The 19004-nt window shown below is 54.1% G+C and overlaps 1 protein-coding gene across 1 annotated transcript; it reads right to left on the reverse strand.

The window, feature by feature from the left end:
- Window positions 1-3949: 3949 nt before the first annotated feature.
- On the reverse strand, window positions 3950-12962 carry CDC37 (cell division cycle 37, HSP90 cochaperone). The gene is made up of 8 exons (XM_069495531.1): window positions 12787-12962; window positions 7996-8271; window positions 7518-7626; window positions 7280-7395; window positions 7073-7195; window positions 6317-6499; window positions 6148-6219; window positions 3950-4519 (listed from the first exon to the last, which is right to left on the reverse strand). Exons 1-8 carry the CDS (start codon window positions 12886-12888, stop codon window positions 4370-4372), a joined length of 1131 nt encoding a protein of 376 aa, XP_069351632.1. The 5' UTR covers window positions 12889-12962; the 3' UTR covers window positions 3950-4369.
- Between the last annotated feature and the right edge of the window lie 6042 nt (window positions 12963-19004).

The raw sequence follows: 19004 nt of genomic DNA on the forward strand, positions 1-19004 counted from the left end.
AAATTTATTTATTATGAAATCTTTTAAACACCCCAAAAGACATTGAGAGAAATCAGTACATCACTAGGCAAATGGTGGAAACAGTCCAGGCGCGGTGGCTCACGCCTGTAATCCTAGCACTCTGGGAGGCCGAGGCGGGAGGATCGTTTGAGTCCAGGAGTTTGAGGCTGCAGTGAGCTATGATGATGCCACTGCACTCTACCCAGGGCGACAGAGTGAGACTGTGTCTCAAAAAACCAAAATTATGCTAAGTGAAATAAGCCAGACATAAAGAACAAATGCTGTATGATTCCGTTATATGAGATCCCTAAAGTAATCAAATTCATAGAGACAGAAAGTAGAATGGTGGGTGCCAGGGGCTGGGGAGTGGGACGGGGAGTTACTGTTTAAAGGGGACAGAGTTTCAGTTTGGGAAGATGAGAAAGTTCAGTTCTGGAGACGGATGGTGGAGACTGGGTGGTTGGAGACCTCCATTTCCACCTGAGGGAGGTGGGAAGGGAGCCACAGGGATGTCCAGGAAAAGAGTGTACCAGGCAGGAGAATAGCCAAAGCAAAGGCCCCAAAGAGAAACCTGTTCTTGAACTCCACAGACTGGAATCTGTAACTTGCCCCGTGCATATCATGTTCCTGAATCTCATCCTTGTTGATGCAAGAAGGCCTACTTCACTCACTGGTATTGTTCTATCATGCAATATTGCAAAAATTAACAGACCAATTTCTTTTTTTTTTTTATTGAGACAAGGTCTTGCTCTGTTACCCCAAGTAGAGTGCAGTGGTGTGATCCTAGCTCACTGCAACCTCAAATTCCTGGGCTCAAGCGATCCTCTGGAATAGCTGGAACTACAGGTGCGCACCATCACACCTGGCTAATTTTTCTATTTTTTGGTAGAGACGGGGGAGTGGGGGGGTCTCACTATGTTGCTCAGGCTGGTGTCGAACTCTTGACCTCAAGCGATCCTCCCCCCTTGGCCTCCCACAGTGCTTGAGCCACCGCGCCAGGCAACAGACCACAATTTATTTGTCTCTTTTCTCATGATGGATATATACGTGGTTTTCAATTTTGTGGATTCAATGGCTCCAGGAAACATCCTTATCCTGCTATTTTTGCGTTTTAAACATTTTTTTTCTTGTTTCCTTTTGAATAAGTAACTCATTCCCGTGGTTCCAAATCCAGAAGGCACCAGCGGGCTTTGAAGACAAGTCCCCAATCTGCTCCTGGGTCCCTGACACCAGCTCATTACTGAATTCAAAAGAGGCTTCCATTTTGGCAATTCCTAAAAAAGTTCAACACAGAATTGCCGTGTGATCTAGCAATTCCACTCCTTGGCATATCCCCAAAAGAATTGAAAGCAGGGACTTAGATACTTACACACCCATGTTCACAGCAGGTACAAATATCCGAAGAGTCCATCGACAGATGAATGGATAGACAAAATGTGGTCTATCCAAGTGGCCACCGGAAGGGACTAATCCAAAATAAACGCTGACCCCTGCACCTACTGGAGCTCTAAGCAGTTAGAATGAGGAAACTGATGTGAGACTGATAAGGAAAGCTCTGCAGGGTGAATTGTTCGGTGAACAAAGCAAAATGCATACAGGTCACACAGACCGTAGAGTGTACTATATTTTGTGTAAAACAAAACAAGTAAGGGATAAGAATATATTTGATTTTCCAAAAAGAAACCCTGGAAAGATGTGCAAGAAACTACTAAGAGTGGTCCCAGCCAGGCAGGGTGGCCATACTTGTAATCCCAGCACTTTGGGAGGCCAAGGCGGGAGGATCAATTGAGTTCAGAAACTTGAGCCCAGCCGGGGCAGCATAGCAAGACCCTGTGTCTAAAAAAAAAAAATAGAAAAATTAGCCAGGTCCAGTGGCATGCGCCTGTAGTCCCAGCTACTCAGGGGACTGAAGCAGGAGAGCCCAGGAGTTCAAGATTGCAGTGAGCTATGATGGAGCCACTGCACTCCAGCCTGAGGAGTAGCTGGATAAATATTTCAATGCAATATTTTGAAAAGCTGACATTAACACAAACATGTCCATGATGAACGAAATGTCAAAATTTTAAATCAAGACAGAATCAGTAACAACAGTTGAGCCACACTGTAGTCTGAGGCCAAAGGAAAAATCAGTGATATTGAATCTGTCTGTGAAAGTTTTCACAGTAAAGGATCAAAAAGAAGTTGAGGCCTGTAGTCTCAGCTACTTGGGAAGCCAAGGCAGGAGAATCGCTTGAGGTCAGGAGTTCGAGGCCAGCCTGGGCAACATAGTGAGTCCCCATCTCTTAAGGAAAAAGTTGAGGATTCAGGTGGGTCGGCAGCCCCCACCTGCCATTCCACCCATGCACAAAGCACCAAGGAACACCACTTGACATGCAGCTCACGTCTGCCCCCTGGTGGTGATAGGCAACAGCAACTGGAGGCCGGGGATGTCCTTTGCAAACGTTCCCAAGGGCTCCCTTTCCCGTGCTGTGGGTATTGCAAGAAAAAGGAAAGACTCCGTTTGTCCCCTGACGGCGCCCACATTACATGGGAGGGTGACAACACACAGGTCGGCCAAGCAGGGCATGAAAGGCAGGCTGGGTGGCTTGGCATGAGGGTGACTCAGAATGCGGGGTAAGGAAGGCCTCTGGGAGGAGGAGGCATAAGTTGTGGTCTGAGTGACAAGCAGCCCCCAGACGGTAGTGTAGCCCGGGAGGGGCGGGCAGAGGGCTCCACTGGGAGACATTTCATGCTCAAGTTCATGTGTACGTAGGTGTTATAGTACTCTTCTTTAAGCTCTTTCTGTGGCAGAAGTATTAATATTTCATGATTTTTTAAGGGAGTGCACCCTTTTTTAAGGCAGAGGGACAAGCAAGAGGCAAAGTCTCTCTCTCTTTTTTTTTTAAAGAGACAAGATCTTGCTCTGTTGCCCCAGGCTGGAGTGCAGTGGCATCATCCTAGCTCACTGCAGCCTGGGGCTCCTCCCGCCTCCTGAGTAGCTGGGGCTACATGCACAAGCCACCATGCCAGGCTAAAGTCCACATTTTGAGCATGTAAGTGCCAGGTGCTGTGTTTGCCTGAAGCAGTATCACACTTAATCCTCCTCGAGCTACAGCCCTGGGAGGAAGGCACTAGCATTGTTACTCTTGGCATATAAAGGGGGGACACCGAGTGTAAGTCCCCTAGGGCTACACTGGCAAAGGGAAACCTTGAGTGTTCAAGGATCAGCAAGGAGGGAGCGGGGACAAGGCAGAGAGGAAATGGGCAAGTGGTGCGAAGACTGGGGAGCCCAGCAAGGCTTCTGGGCCAGACCTGCCTTGATGCCTGTGCTCCTAGGCGCCCTCTGGCGGCCACCTGTTGGGGACTGATGTGTTGGGGGGAGGAAGGGAGGAGGCTGGGGCATGAGTTAGGGCCTAGGCAAGGGTGTGAGTGGGTGAGAACTGAAGGTTGAAGGCTTTTGACAGGAGGCCTCTGGAGGAAGACTGTTCCAGGCAGTGGAACAGCATGTGCAAAGTGAGGACCCAGGACGGCTGAAGGGCAGAAGCCTGGGGTGACCTAGGCTCATCCTCCAACCATCCACACAGGGTTTTTTTTTTTTTTTGAGACAGAGTCTCACTCTTGCCCAGGCTAGAGTGCGGTGGCGTCAGCCTAGCTCACAGCAAACTCCTGGGCTCAAGCGATTCTCCTGCCTCAGCCTCCTGAGTAGCTGGGAATACAGGCATGTGCCACCATGCCCAGCTAATTTTTTCTATGTATTTTAGTTATCCAGCTAATTTCTATTTTTAGTAGAGACGGGGTCTCGCTCTTGCTCAGGCTGGTCTCGAACTCCTGAGCTCAAACGATCCTCCTGCCTTGGCCTCCCAGAGTGCTAGGATTACAGGCGTGAGCCACCGCGCCCGGCCCACACAGGGTTTTCCTCCCCTCTCCCCAAGAGAAGGGCAGTGCCAACAACCCTCGCAGCGGCCCTGGTGAGCATCTGAAATCCTTTATTGGAAGAGCACTGCCGCTTACCAAATAGAAGACTCAGACAGCAGATAAACAGTGAAAACAGAGCCCAGTAACGGGAGCAAGCCCCTCCGCTGGGGACCCTCCCCCTACCATCTGGTGGACCAATCTGGCGACCTCTGCCCCTCCCTGGAGCCCCGGGCCTTTGGCATAATGCTGATGTGGGGTGGGGGGGACTGCAGGCATTGAAGCCCCTCGACTCAAAGCAAAGACTCGGATGAGTGCTGGGGAGCAGGGCAGTGGTGTGGGGACAAAGTGGGCCCCCCGAGCTGGGGGGAGCAGCGAAACTGGAGGAAGCCAGGAGCTGGGGAGATGGTATCTATTTTCATTTTCTCAAAAGAGGGGCACAGGGGCCTGCAGGCAGGCAGGTGGCAGTTGGGGCGGTTCACACGCTGACATCTTTGTCATCGCCCGGCTTGGCTTCCAGCAGCGGGTCCCCAGGACCTGCATCCTCCCCCTCCTTGGCCTCGCTGGACTTTGAGTTGGGGACCCAGAGGCCAGAGTCGATGCAGCGCTGCATGTGGTACTTCGCATCCTGTGGGAGAAGGGAGAGTAGGTGAGGCTAAGCTGCCACTGCCGGGTGGCCCGCCTGTCCCCTGCACATCCTCAAGCCCGCTTTCTGCTCATTCTAGGTCATGGCTGGCCGACATGGCAGCAGCCAGCAGCCACATGTGGCTACTGACCCCTTCAAATGGGGCTGGTGCAGCTGAGGAATCAAACTTTAAATTTTACTTTAAATTTAAATAGTGTAATCTAGAAAAAAGGCCAACAAACTTTTTTAGTAATGGGCCAGACGGTAAATATTTTTGGCTCTGCAGGCCATATGGTCTCTGTCACGACTCTATTCTGCCATTGTAGAAAAAAATCAGTTGTAGACAATATATGAAAACAAGGGAACACAGCCGCTGTGTTTCAATAGAACCTTATATATATGTTTTTTTGTTTTTTTTTTTTTTGAGATAGGGTTACTCTCTGTCCCCCGGGCTGGAGAGCAATGGTGTGATCATAGCTCACAGCAACCTCAGACTCCTGGGCTCAAGCAATCCTCCTGCCTCAGCCTCCCAAGTAGCTGGGACTACAGGTGGGTGCCACCAGGCCACACCGGGCTAATTTTAAAATTTTTTGTAGAGATGGGGTCTCGTTATGTTGCCCAGGCTGGTCTCGAACTCCTGGCCTCAAGTGATCCTCCCACCTCAGCCTCCCAAAGTGCTGGGATTTCAGGTGTGAGCCACTGTCCCTGGCCCAATAAAACCTTATTTATTGTAGTTTGCAGACCCTGGTCTAGATGTTTATTCCCATGGAAGCTTCTAGAAATCAGGTCCTAGAACTAGATCCATTTTACACATCAGGAAGCCAGTGTGGCCAACCACTGTGCCAAGTGGCAAGAAATAAGATCAAATTAGGCCGGGCGCGGTGGCTCACGCCTGTAATCCTAGCACTCTGGGAGGCCGAGGCGGGTGGATTGCTCAAGAGCAGGAGTTCGAGACCAGCCTGAGCAAGAGTGAGACCCCGTCTCTACTAAAAATAGAAAAAAATTATATGGACAACTAAAAATATATATATAGAAAAATTAACCGGGCATAGTGGCGCATGCCTGTAGTCCCAGCTACTCGGGAGGCTGAGGCAGGAGGATCACTTGAGCCCGGGAGTTTGGGGTTGCTGTGAGCTGGGCTGACGCCACGGCACTCACTCTAGCCCGGGCAACAGAGTGAGACTCTGTCTCAAAAAAAAAAAAAAAAAAAAAAAAAAAAAACTTAGTTAAAAATTAAAAAAAAAAAAAAAAAAAAAAACATTACCAGCCAGTGTTTACCAGAACCTGCCATGTGCTTGGCACCTTCCCCAGGTAATTTGTGAGCTGCTATCAACAGAGATACTCTGGGTTAGACAAAGGAAACTGAGGCTGGGCTCATAAATGGCCCACAGTGACAGGCATCGTACGTCCTGAGGACCACGCACTGGAAGCTCCGCATCCATCACTGGATACTAGGTACACAGTAGGTGCTCAATAAATGTAAATGAGCATGTGGCACAGTGACACAACCCCCGTTACTCCTTGGAGAAGCCCAGGAGAGACATCTTCACCAGCCTGCTTTGGACTCAGGGAGCAGGGCCAAGGGACACGTGGCTTGTCCCCAAGGGCCTGGGACTTGGTCAGTCACTCACAGTGGGGTCCATCTTGCTGATGGCATCTTGCAGCATCTGTACGTCCTTCACGTCAAAGCACTTCTGGAGTTCCTGAGGGTGCAGAGGAGCCAGGGTCAAGGCGTGGGTCCTTATGACCTCGGGGGAGGTTCCATTCACTGCCCACCTACCGCCTGCTGGGGAGCCGCACCTCAGGGAGGGACTCGTAGACCTCGACGGGGTCTAGGCCGCCGGGGCCCAGCCGCTTCTTGCGCTCTTCCTCCTCATACTCCTTCATGGCCTTCTCGATGCGCAGCTTGGCCCGGCCCCGCACTCGCTCCTTGAAGGCTTCCAGCTCATCATTGAAGCCCTCCATGTACTGGCGGTCAGCCGTCTACAGGGACGGGCAGTGCTCACTGGCCCCAGCCCAGCGCTTGGCCAGGACCCTCCAGCTGAAGGTCCTCAGAGCTCCCCAAGTCTGGTCTTGAACTACGTGATGGGCACCCCAAAGCTTGGGCCTCTCCTTCCCTCTGTCTAGGCCTCCCCCCACTAGGACCTCATCTGCCTATACAATAACAACCACCTGCCTGCCTGTGAGGCCCCTTCCACCACAGACCTGTGACACCCACGTCCTCAATGTCCTCACGTGGACGCCTCTAACTCCACACAGCAACATCCCAGCTCCTAATTATCCCTCCAGCTTGCCCTGCCTTTGGCCTCCCTAAGGGTAAGCCCTTTTCCTCGAAGTGCTCCGATAACAAACAAACAAACATGGAGGCATCCTTAACTCTACCCCTTACCCCAAATCAGCAGATCCTGTTGCCTCCTCATTTAAAATCTGGCCAGGATCTGCCTACTTCTCACCCCCTCCCAGGCCCTGCTCTCTTCTGATGTAAACCCAGTACAAGCGGACACCTGTCTGCCTCCCCAAGGACCATGGGCTGGGTTCCCTGAGGAGGGGCCCTACCTTAATCTTTGTGAAGAACTGCCGGAAGCAGGCCCGGGGGTCCACCTTCAGGCTCTTGGCCAGCTCAAGGATGAACTGCATGACGATGGTCTGGTGGGCTACCTGCTCCATGAGTGCACATTTCTGCCAGGGAGAACAGGCATGGTGTCACCAAGTGGCAGTCTCAAGGTAGTGCCTTTCCCCAGCCCTGGGGCAGGTTCCACTCACCTCTTCCACCTCCAGGTCAATGCACCAGATGACCAGGTAATTGGCTGTCTCCTCGCACACCAGGTGGACGTTGTCTGACAGGTACTTCTGGCTGTCATCCCAGCGGCGGAGCATGCCTGCGGGGAGGTGCTGGCAAGATGCTGCAAAGGCCCTCGAGGCAAAGGGCCAGCCCCTACCTCGTTCCCCCTCATCCTCCTGGGGCGGGGGGGGGGGGGGGGGGGGCCCACACCTAACTTACCAAAGTGCTTGATCTGTTTCTCGTACTTTTCCACAAACGTCTTGTGTTTCTGCTCCCTCACCTCCTCCGAGTCCTCCTCCGCCTTCTCGGGCTTGATGTTAACCATGCTCTGTGGTAGGGTGAGAAGGGGAGTGGGCTGGGGCAAGGCTGTGGGGCGCCTCGAGCGCGGCCGGGGCGGCCGTGGCCGCAGCGCCCATCCCATCCACGGCGGAGGTGGTGACGAAGCCATGAGCATCAAGGAGGCGGGAGCGTGGGCATGGGCCTTGGGGCAGATCAGAGGGGGAACCGGTGGGGTGTTTCATCCGCTTGGCACCCCCCCCAAACCCGTCCCCGCTCCCTCTGTCCTTCCTCCACCCCTGTACCCTGTGGCCGCGGCCCTCCCCCCACGGTCTAACTTGACCTATCCAGTCCTTGCCCCCATGTGGAGCTGGCTGCGCATGCGTGCCCGCTGCGCGTGCGCAGTGTCCACCCCACCCACCTTGCTGAAGCCATCTTTGCTGAGCGTGTCCACGTTCCAGGGCATGCTCTTCTCCTTCTTGCGCATCTCCTCTAGCTTCTGCTCCCAGCTCCGCTCCTCCTTGCGCAGCTGCTGCGCCTCGGCCTGCAGCCGCTCCAGCTCCGCCTTGCCGCCCTCGGCCACCTCCAGCTCCTTCAGCTTGCGCTGGCACTCGGCCACCTTGCGCTTACACTCGCGGCAGCCTCTGTCCAGTTCCTCCTTCTCCTTCTGGAACTGCTCCATGCGCTCTACCCGGGCCTGCGGGCAGGGGTGGACAGCGGCCTGTCACTCAGGGGAAAGGCCTGTCCCTGCCCCACAGCCGGTCACTGCACTGGAGACGACCCCAGGAAATGTCTGCGCCCACCCCCCTGTCCTGGCCTCCCAGCTCCCACCCTCACCAGGTGCCCGTGCGCACCAGAGCCCCAGTCCTCAAACCAGCCCATCTTACCTCTCAAAACCAGGTCTCTGCTGTACCCTCCCTCAGCAAAGGCCCCGTCTCCCTTCCCACTCCCAGCAAGTCCTGGCAGTTTTCACTTCTAGATGCTTCTCCACTTCGTCCCACCCCTGGCCTTGCCAGGATCACTGCCAAGGCCCTCTCAGCTCTGTCTGAGCCCCCAACTTGGTGTCCATCTGCCTCCTGCCCACCCCTACCCTCTGATGTCACTCCCCAGGCACCTTCTCTTCCGCTGCACCCCAAGCTCCACGATGGCGCCGTGTCTCTTCAGACTCCTGGCCCTGCCTTCAGTGCCCGTCTCGCTCAGACCCCCACCCGAACCCCTAATTATCACTCGGCCCCCTCTGCCCCCAACCCCCATTTGGCTCCTCCTTCATGTCACATCATCTGGCTCCCTGTGGGGCCTGCTCTGTCCAGAGCTGCTGCCTTCAATCACTGTCTGATCTAAGCTTGGAGGCCGCCAGAGGGGTCTTTGACACCTGTACATCTGACCACCTGACCCCTGGCCCTTCCCGCTACCTCACCTTGGAGTGGTGGGTTCAGATGGGATTCCTGATGCCTACTGCAGGTCCCACACAGATGCTGGCTCTCTCTTGCTTCTCAGCCTCTGCACATGGGGTTCCTTCCCCTGCTTTTGCTCCCAAGTACCCCGGCCCACAGTGCCATTGACCACCAAGGGCCATCAGACCGTGTGATGAGGTGCTAGAGGATGGCCTCAGGGCACCGCACCTTGGGTTGGATGCCCCAAGGCTATCCCCTAACCTCTCAGAACCTCGGTTTCCTCATCTGTCAAACACAGACAACAGCACCAACCTCACAAGCTTGTACTAGGAGAAACAAAGGAGAGCATTAAAGTAAAAAGTCAAGGGCCATGCTGGGCACTCAGGGAACACCAGTCCTGTGCTGCCCACTGTCATTACCATCTGTCCAAGGGCACAATCTCTCTCTCTCTGGGGACTGCTCTGGGGCTTAAACAAGTAAATGTCCTTCAAGTGCTTAGCTTGATTTCTGGCCCGGAATAAATGCTCCATAATCGGGAGTGGTTGTTACCACGTGGTCAAAGCACTCAGCTCTGCTAACGTAACTTCCCACACGTCACCTAAACCTTTCCTGGCCTTTGTTTTCCCCTCCGTGAAATGGGTCCTCACAGGGTTGCCGTGAGGACCAAATGAGTAACTCCATGGAAAATGCTTCCAACACAGCACCCATCACTGCCACCAGAATGTTCTGCTGACTCGCTACCATGCCTTATTTGAGGCTGTGTCCCCAGGTTCTGTCACAGGGTCTCACCCATCGGTGAGGATCACGGGGAGATCTGGCCCCTATTCTAATACCCAATAGGACTGACACAGCCAATCCTGAGCCTCAGTTTCGCCCATATGGATTAGGGCCTGAGGTGGCCCATGCCTCGTGGCTAGGTATGAAAAAGCAGCTGTGGCCTGTGCCACCTCCCTTTCTCCATCATGGGCCTGTGTCACACTGCAGTCTCCCCACCACCCTCCTGGCCTCTGTTGATGGCCACCACTCTCCCCAGTGTCCTCTGAGCAGCCGCCAGGGAAGCCAGAGCTAAAAAAAGCCTCCTGGAACTAGTGGGGTTGCGCAGCCTTGGCCTTACACCTCATGTGGCGGGCAGAACAGGGCAGAAGCCACCACAGCACGCAGGGCCTGCAGGTGTCACTGCGCCCACCTTACCGCCAGGGAAACTGAGGCTCACAGAATCTCAGCGTTGTACAGTTCATTGGAAGGAGCCACAAGAAACCACTCACAGCAGCCGTCTCTGGGCAAAAGAGTCAGGGAACTAGGGCTGGGAACAGAGACTCCCTTGTCCCCTTCTGAAACTTTTGTAATTTTTTTTAAACCATGAGCAACAATTGCCTAAATAAGGATGACAATAGTAGTTACTGCCCCGAGAGCATTACAGACATCAAATAAGGTAACCCTCACAATGACCTTACAGGGTGGATATTATTCAGATTCTCAGGTGGGGAAACTGAGGCACAGAGCAATCACAACTAACTAGAAGTCACGCAGCATGCGAATGATACAGAAGGCGCCAGGATTTTTTTTTTTTTTTTTTTAAGAGACAGAGTCTTGCTCTGTCGCCCAGGCTGGAGCGCCATGGCACGATCACAACTCACTGCAGCCTTGAACTCTTGGGCTCAAGTGATCATCCTCCTGCCTCAATGTCTGGAGTAGCAGGCACTACAGGTGTGTGTCACTACGCCCAGGCATTTTTTTTTTTTTTTGAGAGATGGAGTCTTGCTAGGTTGCCCAAGCTGGTCTCAAACTCCTGGGCTCAAGTGATTTCCCACCTTGGCCTCCCAAAGTTCTGGGTTTACAGGTATGAGCCACCATGCCAAGGAACCAGGATTTGAACCCATGTGGTCAGGTCTGTGTTCAGAACCAAGACACCAGGCCTCCTTTTTACTAATCTCCTTCCTTTTCCAAAAGGTTTACCCCATTACCCTGTCCCAAGTTTTTATGGACCTACTTTCATTTCATTCTTAGAAGGGTTTCATGGAGGTGGGGCTGTATTATTCTACAGCTGGGATTAGAACCCGAGCTTGCCTGTCCTAGAACTTGTGCTGGAGACGCTGAGGTCCCCTGCCTCCCCTCCACTGCACTACTACAGCCACTGGGCTCTCAGTGGCAGGACAGGAAAGGTTCTGTGCCAGCAGGGAGGAGGGCGTGGCAGGCAGGCTACTCAGCGGCAGAGGAAAATCCTCCTACCCAGCAGGACCGAACCACTCTCCACACACAGTAGTAAAGATTAACCTCTTTACGTGACAGAAATAGGTGTTCCCAAGAATAGTCTTTGGAGCTTTGCGGAGGTCTTAAATATTTCATGATAAAATGTTACACGCAGCAAGAAATAGAAGTGCTAGAACCTTCTTCCCACACTCCAGTGGCTTGCCTGGCAGGTACGCTACCCAGGAGACTGCAGCTTTAAGGAATAGGTTTGGAGGTGGGGACTGGGAACCAGATATAGGGACTAATGCCAACAAAAGGATAGGGAAGGGCCCTTCTAGGAGTTTTGGGATAAATGATTGGGAGTTACCCTATGGGAGGCTGGGGTGAGGAATTCCTAGCCAGACGGTACTGAGAGGTATATGCCCTGAGTTTGAGAGTACAGTAAGCACAGGTATGTGGGTGCAGGCATTCTGATTTAGGGGAGCAGGAATTTAGATTGTTGGGTTTTAGAGCCACCCTACTGGCCAGTGAGCACCAAGGGGTGGTAGGAGATGGATTACCCAGATTTGGGGTTCTGAGGTCTGGATTTGGGGGTTCTGTTGTGGGCAGAAAAATAAAAGATGCGGTAGTGAATTTGGAATCATACCAGGAAGGACCCTGGGATGGAGGCAGGGACAATTTGGATGTGAGAGAGTAGCAGATCAGGCTGGGGACAGAAGTAAGGTGGGATGGGTTTTGGGTCCCGGGCTTGGGTGGGGGAGAGTTTCCCATGCTGGCAGAGGTTCATACAGGAAGTCAGCCTTGGCGGTGGGCGGGTCTGCAATACTAAGTAGGAGCAGGAGCTCTGGCTAGTGCCAGAAGCCATGTGGGCAGGGTCTCCTGGAATAACAGGGACTACAGAAGGTGTACTCAAAACAGAGATGCCAGAATTGGAGGGTCCATCGGGGTGACACTGGTGGTTGGATCCGGAGGGGAACCCAAGCCATAGGTGGTATTGAGGATGTTGGTGGGTCACGGGTCTACACTACAGAAAGGGGGTCCCGGGAGTGGGTAGGGGCTCCCAGGACAGGAACAGAAATCTCAGGGTAGGACAAAGTTCCTTGCTGTGTTTCCAAAATGAGTGGGGTATCAATTGTGGGTCAAAACCCGGGGAAGCAGATCCCAAAATAGAGCCAAAGTATTGGGGGCCCAAACTATAGGGTTTGGGGAAGGGGCAATGGGAAATCCCAAATCAGAAGCGGGTACTCGAACAGGATGAGGGATCATCCAGCAGGATTCGGGGTACAGACTCTGAGGTAAATTTCTGGGTGTAAACAGACGGTCCCAGACAGGATTAGGGGGACCCTCCAAGGCTCGTCTTGGGAGTCTAGACTATGACGAAGCCCAAGGAGTGAAGAGAGAGTCCCACACAGAAAAATAAGGGGTGGGGGGGTCTAGAGATCGCGGGCAGGGACGCAGGGTCCCATCGGTACTGGGGTCCCGGAGTTGAATCGAGAGACCGGAAAGTCCAGACTGTGGGCTGAGAATCCCAGGTGTGAGTAGCGAGGTCCCTGGGCAGTATTCGGGCTCAGAACGCTGAAGCGGGGTCCAGCACGGTGGGGGGAAGGGGATGGACGCGCACGCTGTACCTGGTGCCGCCAGCGGAAGAGGCTGGCCGTGTCGATGTTGGGGTGCGTCTCGTCCTCATCGTCAGACACCTCGATGTGGTCCCACACGCTGTAGTCCACCATCTTGCCTCGGCGGCCCAGCCCGCTCGGGCTCCGGTGGCAGCGGTAGCGGCAGTGCTGAAGACTCGGTGCACGGAGCTCCGCCCCTTCCGCTTCCGCCCGGCCGCGTACGCCCCTCGCGCGTGACGTCACATCCCTAGTAACCGCGGCAGCGGCACTGGAGACTGAGCTCGCCTTAAAGGGCCCTGCTCACGTGTTCCTAGCCCCCGGAGTTCCCGCCCAAGCCCTGCGTTATCGGGCGCAGGGGCTCCGCTGGGCATCGTGGGGGCCATGTGGGTGGGCGCCCTGACTATGAGCCCCCTTCATCTCCCGCCGCACCGCGGTGGGTGTCTGCGGCTGCAGCTGGAGGACAGATGACGAGGCTGAGGGAGAGGATTGTGCCCTTAGCCACGCCACAGCGACGTCTGCAAGGGGCAGGGCCTCGGCGAGAAGGCCTGCCCCCTGCTCCTAGTGAAGGGGGACCCAACCCTGCGCTGGGGAGGAGTGGCTGATCTGAGGGATCTTCCCGGTCCGAGGGGGCCGTGGCCCTGCCCTGGAAGGATCTAAGTATGAGGGGCGGTGTGGCCCTGCCCTGGGAGGGTCTAAGTGGGGAGCAGCATGGCCCTGCCTGTGTTGGGGGTTGAAGGTATGGGGGGATCGTGGCCCAGCCTGGGAGCTGGTGTTTCCCCGCCTCGGACCACCCCGCCTCCACCTCCTGCCACCCGTAGCGAGGACTTGCGCACACACACCCACTCTGGAATCACCCAGACCCCCCTAACGGGTCTCGGGCACCCCTCGGCGGCGTCTCCCCACACAGCCGCTGGGTGTCGCTGAAGTCTAGCCAGCGGTCAGTGTTCCTGAACCGCGCTCGGTGGGGGATCGTGGAGGGGTGGAAGGGGGCTTTCCTGGTCGTCCCAGTCTGAGGCCACGCATAGCCCCTCCCCGTTCGTCTGGGGCTCCCTTCCTCGGATGGGGCTCTAAGGACTCCATTACTCTGAGCCCAGGGGACCCCCAATAGCACACTTCCGTACATCCCAATCCTCGCTTTGATACAGGGATAAAAAACCACGTTGCAGCCTAAGGCTGGGATTATCTCAGATTAAAGGATGCCCCGCGAGGGGTAGGCTGGGTGGGAGGAGCTCCAGCCTCCTAGGTGAGGGGCGCCTCCACTAAGTCTCCCCGGCAGTCCGGGTTGGGGACCGGGTCTGGGGAGAACGGAGAGAAGGGCGCCAGATGGGGGGATTCCCCGGCGCGGGGAGGGGGAGGAGCCATCCGGACAAAAGCACCCTCCCGCTATCGCCCCTCCCCCTCGGGCTCCATTCAAACCCGCGAGTGGGCAGGCAGGGGCGGGGGAGTCCCCTCTCCTCCCCCTCCCCCTCCAGCCCAGGCAGTCCAGCACGGCAGCGGCTGTCACGGCCCGGGCACGCGCGCGCACAGACACCCACCCCGGCGGGTGTCACCATCGCACACACACATACACACACACACTCACACACCAGCAAACAAAGGGTCTGGACACCCCCGTCCCCTCCCGCCCCCCAGGCTGGAGAGGGCGGGGCATCCCCTCCCCAGCCCCCCTGCAAGGTAAGCTTCGGGCTGCGAGCTGCGGCGGGGAGGGGGGCCCGGCACCACAGAGGGAGGGGACCAGGACCACAGGGGCTTCCTCGGCTCCCTAGGAAAGTCGGGTCCCCCACCTCATAGGCCCTTTGAAGGCTTCTGCCGCGCCGCCAGGCTTGGGGTGTGTGGGAAGGACCCCGGATGCCGGGGGTTCCTGGGTAGGCGCGGGGGGCTCTCCCCAGCTTGGGAGACTGGAGCTGCCCGGCCCCAGCGGAACGGGGTCCCCGGAGCCCCAGCTACCAAAACTGGGGACAGGGGACAGGGCGCCGGAAGCTCCCCCATCAGCGCCAAGCATTTCCTAATCTGCCAGCACAGCCTCTCCAACCCTGGGGACTGAGAAAGAGAAAGGACCCCCGAGCTGCTTTGCACTGTCTCTGTCCCCCACCTTCGCGCCCCATCAATGATCCCCTGCTGTGTCTCTTGTTCCTGTGGGGTGGGGTGAGGGGGATCTAGGAATGTTTTTGGGGGATACCCTTGCTCTTCTGCTGCATCGCACAACCACGCGCTACTAAGCTGCCGTGGGATCGGCTTTGCCTTCCGGGTGAGCCTCAATTTCCTCATCTGCAAAGTGGGTGATTACACACACTGAGGATTCGGCGAGGTCATGCTTGCCGGGCCTGTCTTTGCGCCATAGTTTATTTCTCCGCGCATTTATTCAGCGCCTATTTCCCAAGTGCCTACTATGTACTAGGCACCGTGGCCAGCTCCTGGGGCCGCCGCAACCAGCAAGCCCAGCAGGGTCCCTGCTCCTGGCTGGTGAGGGACCAAGATCAGTGTATAAACAGAGAAATCCCTGAGGCGATTTCAGACTGTGAAGACCAAAATTCTGTCCTACGGCAGAGAGAGACTTGGGGGCGTGGGGTGCGGTGCAAGGCCCTCAAGATTAAATGAGATTTCTGGTTCAGGTCTGCCTTCCTCCTTCCATAAGGGTAGGGGTCAGGTCTCCAACAGTGCCTGGTATGCAGTAGGTACCCAATTCATGTTGAAAGAAATAAAGAAATGATTAGATTAAGACTAGATTCATAGTATAGGAGGGCACAGGGCTCACCCCTGTAGTCCCTGGGAAGACTAAAGTGGGAGGAACGCTTGAGCCCAGGAGTCTGAGGACAGCATGGGCAACATAACAAGACCCCATCTCTAAAAAAAATGTTAAAAATAGATTCATAGAACTGTAGATCAGGAAGGAGGCTTTATCATGAACCAGTCCAACCCCCCTCGCAGTTTTCACCGGAGGCAGTGAGCCCGGAATGTCCTTGTTCCTACAAAAGTGAAGATGGCTGAAGGAAGGGTTGTGAACGGCTGGGAAAGCAAGGGACAGAGATCAAATTGAGCACAGGGCCTTCCAGGAACTCATGAAGCCCAGCCAGTGTCCACCCCTCCCCACATACCGCACAGACACAGCCTGCATTCATCCATTCAACGACTACTTAAGTATTTATTCAGTGCCTACCGTACACCAGGTGCTGGGCACAGAACAGTGAACAAAACATGACTCCCTGCCCCCATGGAGCTGAGCTTTATTGGCAGAAACTGAAAAGAAACAACATAAACTAAATATCTAACAACACATTGTGATTAGGACCACGACTTCCTGGAGGAGGTGAATTGCTCTTCAACACACACACACACACTCAAACCCAGACAAGCACAATCACACTATTGAACACCACAAACAGGCCTGAACCTATGACAATGTCCCCGAGGCCACATGGGTAGTGAGTGGCTGAACAGAGATTTGAAACTAGAGCCTGCATTTCTAAGCACCGTGAAATAGTGTTTTCTGCCGCATCAACACACAAATTCCCCTCTACACATACATACACACTTCTATTACAGTCACACGGAGGCACATCCAACTTTACACCCACGTAGGTAGACTGATGCGATGTTGCCCTGACACACACACACACACACTCACACACGCACTCCCCGCAGGTACAGTCTGGTCTCAACTATGTATGACTTAGACTCATAGAAAATTCCACCTGACCAGTTGCACATGCACAGCTGTGCATGAAGACTCATGCATATATACATGCATGCGTGTGCAGCGCACACACTCATGGCTGGAGCACTCCACGATCCTTCACAGACCTGCTTGGGCTCTGGGCGTGCAGCTTGGGTAGCCGTGAATGCTCCGGGCCACAGCGTAGGCGTCTGTCCTCACTTCCTTCTTCTGATCTGCTACCTTTCCCCACATCCTTCTGTCGAGAGAAGTGGGGGTGGCAGGATGTTGGGCTGGGTGAAGTCAGCTTTCCTCTGCCAGCCCAGGCCAGTGGCTCCCAGGCAGAGCTGGTGGCTGACAGCACTGACGAGCTGGGTGGGGGAAGAGGACTTTCTCAGCCTGAGCCTGGTGCCAGCTGCCCAGAGCAGCTTGCTCTGCCATCTGGACCCCTTCCCCAGCGTCCTGTCATCCAGGGGAGGAGGAAAGCTTAGAGGTATTCCTCCAACAGTTCCTGAGGCCCTGCCTCCCTCGCCTGGGGTTCTGCCAGGGCTAATTTCTGCAAACGTGCACTCGTGTCCTGAAGGTGGTAGGGCGCCTGTCTCTGCCTCTCCTCGCTGGCCTGTCACTCTCCTCTGGCATGGCTTCTTCCATGACTTCTTTCATTTGGCAAATCCTGGAGCACCCATCATAGGCTGTTCCAAGCACTGGGGATATAGCCAGGACCAGCTACAGAATTTGCAGGGTCCAGGGAAAGTGCAAATTCAGGCTCTCTGTTCAAAATTACAAAGAATTTCACCTGGGTGTGGTGGCTCATGACTGTAATTCCAGCAGTTTGGGAGGCTGAGGCAAGAGGATTGCTTGAGCCTAGGAGTTTGAGGCCAGCCTGGGTGACATAGTGAGACCCCACCTCTACAAAAAATAAAAATACAGCTGGTGTGGTGGTGCACACCTGTGGTCCCAGCTACTTGGGAGGCTGAGGCAGGAAGATCGCTTGAGCCCAGGAGTTCCAGGCTGCAGTGAACTATGATGACACTACTGCATTCCAGCCTGGGGCAACATAGCAAGACCCTCAGCTCTACTAAAAATAGAAAAAATTAGCCAGGTGTAGTGGTGCGCACCTGTAGTCCCAGCTACTTGGGAGGCTGAGGCAGGAGGATCGCTTGAGCCCAGGAGTTCCAGGTTGCGGTGAGCTATGATCACACCACTGCACTTGCCACTACACTCTAGCTGGAGTGACAGAGGGAGACTCTGTATCAAGAAAAGAAAAAGAAAGCTGAGTGAGGGACAGAGGGTGATGGGGTAGAGGGGAGACATCTCAGGAAAGCCTTCTGGAAAGAGGTGATTTTGAGCCGAGACCCAGAAGAGGTAAAGGAGTCAACCATTCGTTCATTCATTCATTCAAGAGAATGTCCCGTCTCTAAAAAATAAAAAATAATTAGCTAGGCACAGTGGCCCACACCTGTAGTCGCAGCTTAGTAGGCTGAGGCAGGAGGATCCCCTGAGGAGTTCGAGACCAGCCTTGGTGATATGGGAAAACCCTGTGTCTAAAAAAATTTTTTTTTCTATATTTAGTACCCTAGCTATTTTTTTCTATTTTTAGTAGAGATGGGGTCTCGCTCTTGCTCAGGCTGGTCTCGAACTCCTGAGCTCAAGCAATCCTCATGCCTTGGCCTCCCAGAGTGCTAGGATTACAGGCATGAGCCACCACACTGGGCCTAATAATTGTTCTTGTTACTATAATATTGGCTACCATTTTGTGAGTACCTACTAGGAACCAGGTGCTGTGCTCAGAACTTTATGCACATTGCTTCACATCATCCTCACAGTAACCCCACCAGGTAGGCATGAATATTATCCCCATTTTACAGATGAGGAAACTGAGGCCCAGAGAGGCTGCCCAAGGTTTTTTTGTTTTTGTTTTTGTTTTTTCTGATGAAGGGTCTCTGTCACCCAGGCTGGAATGAAGTGGTGCAATCATAGCTCACTGCAGCCTCGAATTCCTGGGTTCAGGTGGTCCTCCTGCCTCAGCCTCATGAATAGCTGGGACTACAGGCATGCAATCACCATGCCTGACTAATTTAAAAAAAAAATTTTTTTAGAGACAGGGTCTCCCTATGTTCCCCATCCTGGCCTCAAACTCCTGGGTTCAAGCGATCTTCCTGCCTCAGCCTCCCAAAGTGCTGGGATTACAGGTGTGAGGCACCATGCCCAGCCCTGCCCAAGGTTATACAGGCATAACTCAGAGATATTGTAAGTTCAGTTCCAGACCACCTCAATAAAGCTTATATCGCAATAAAGCAAGTCAACACAAGTTTTTTGGTTTCCCAGTGCATGTAAAAGTCACATTTACACTATACTGTAGTCTGTTAAGTGTGCAATAGCATTATCTCTTTAAAAAAACACTGCACATACCTTAATTAAACAATATTGCTAAAAAAAATGCTAACAATCCTCTGAGCCTTCAGAGTATCGTAATCTTTTTGCTGGTGAAGCGTCCTGCCTCAATGTTGCTGGCCGCTGACTGATCAGGGTGGTGGTTGCTGAAGGGTTGGGTGACTGTGGCGATTTGTCAACATAA

Source organism: Eulemur rufifrons, chromosome 2 (genome assembly GCF_041146395.1).
Source record: "Eulemur rufifrons isolate Redbay chromosome 2, OSU_ERuf_1, whole genome shotgun sequence".
NCBI lineage: Eukaryota > Metazoa > Chordata > Mammalia > Primates > Lemuridae > Eulemur > Eulemur rufifrons.

Coding starts and splice junctions, on each gene's coding strand:
- CDC37 (XM_069495531.1), bottom strand. CDS start 12,888: ATGGTGGACTACAGCGTGTGGGACCACATCGAGGTGTCTGACGATGAG. Junction 7,196..7,279: donor TTGACCTGGAGGTGGAAGAG/GTGAGTGGAACC, acceptor TCTCCCTGGCAG/AAATGTGCACTCATGGAGCA. Junction 6,220..6,316: donor TCTACGAGTCCCTCCCTGAG/GTGCGGCTCCCC, acceptor CTGCACCCTCAG/GAACTCCAGAAGTGCTTTGA.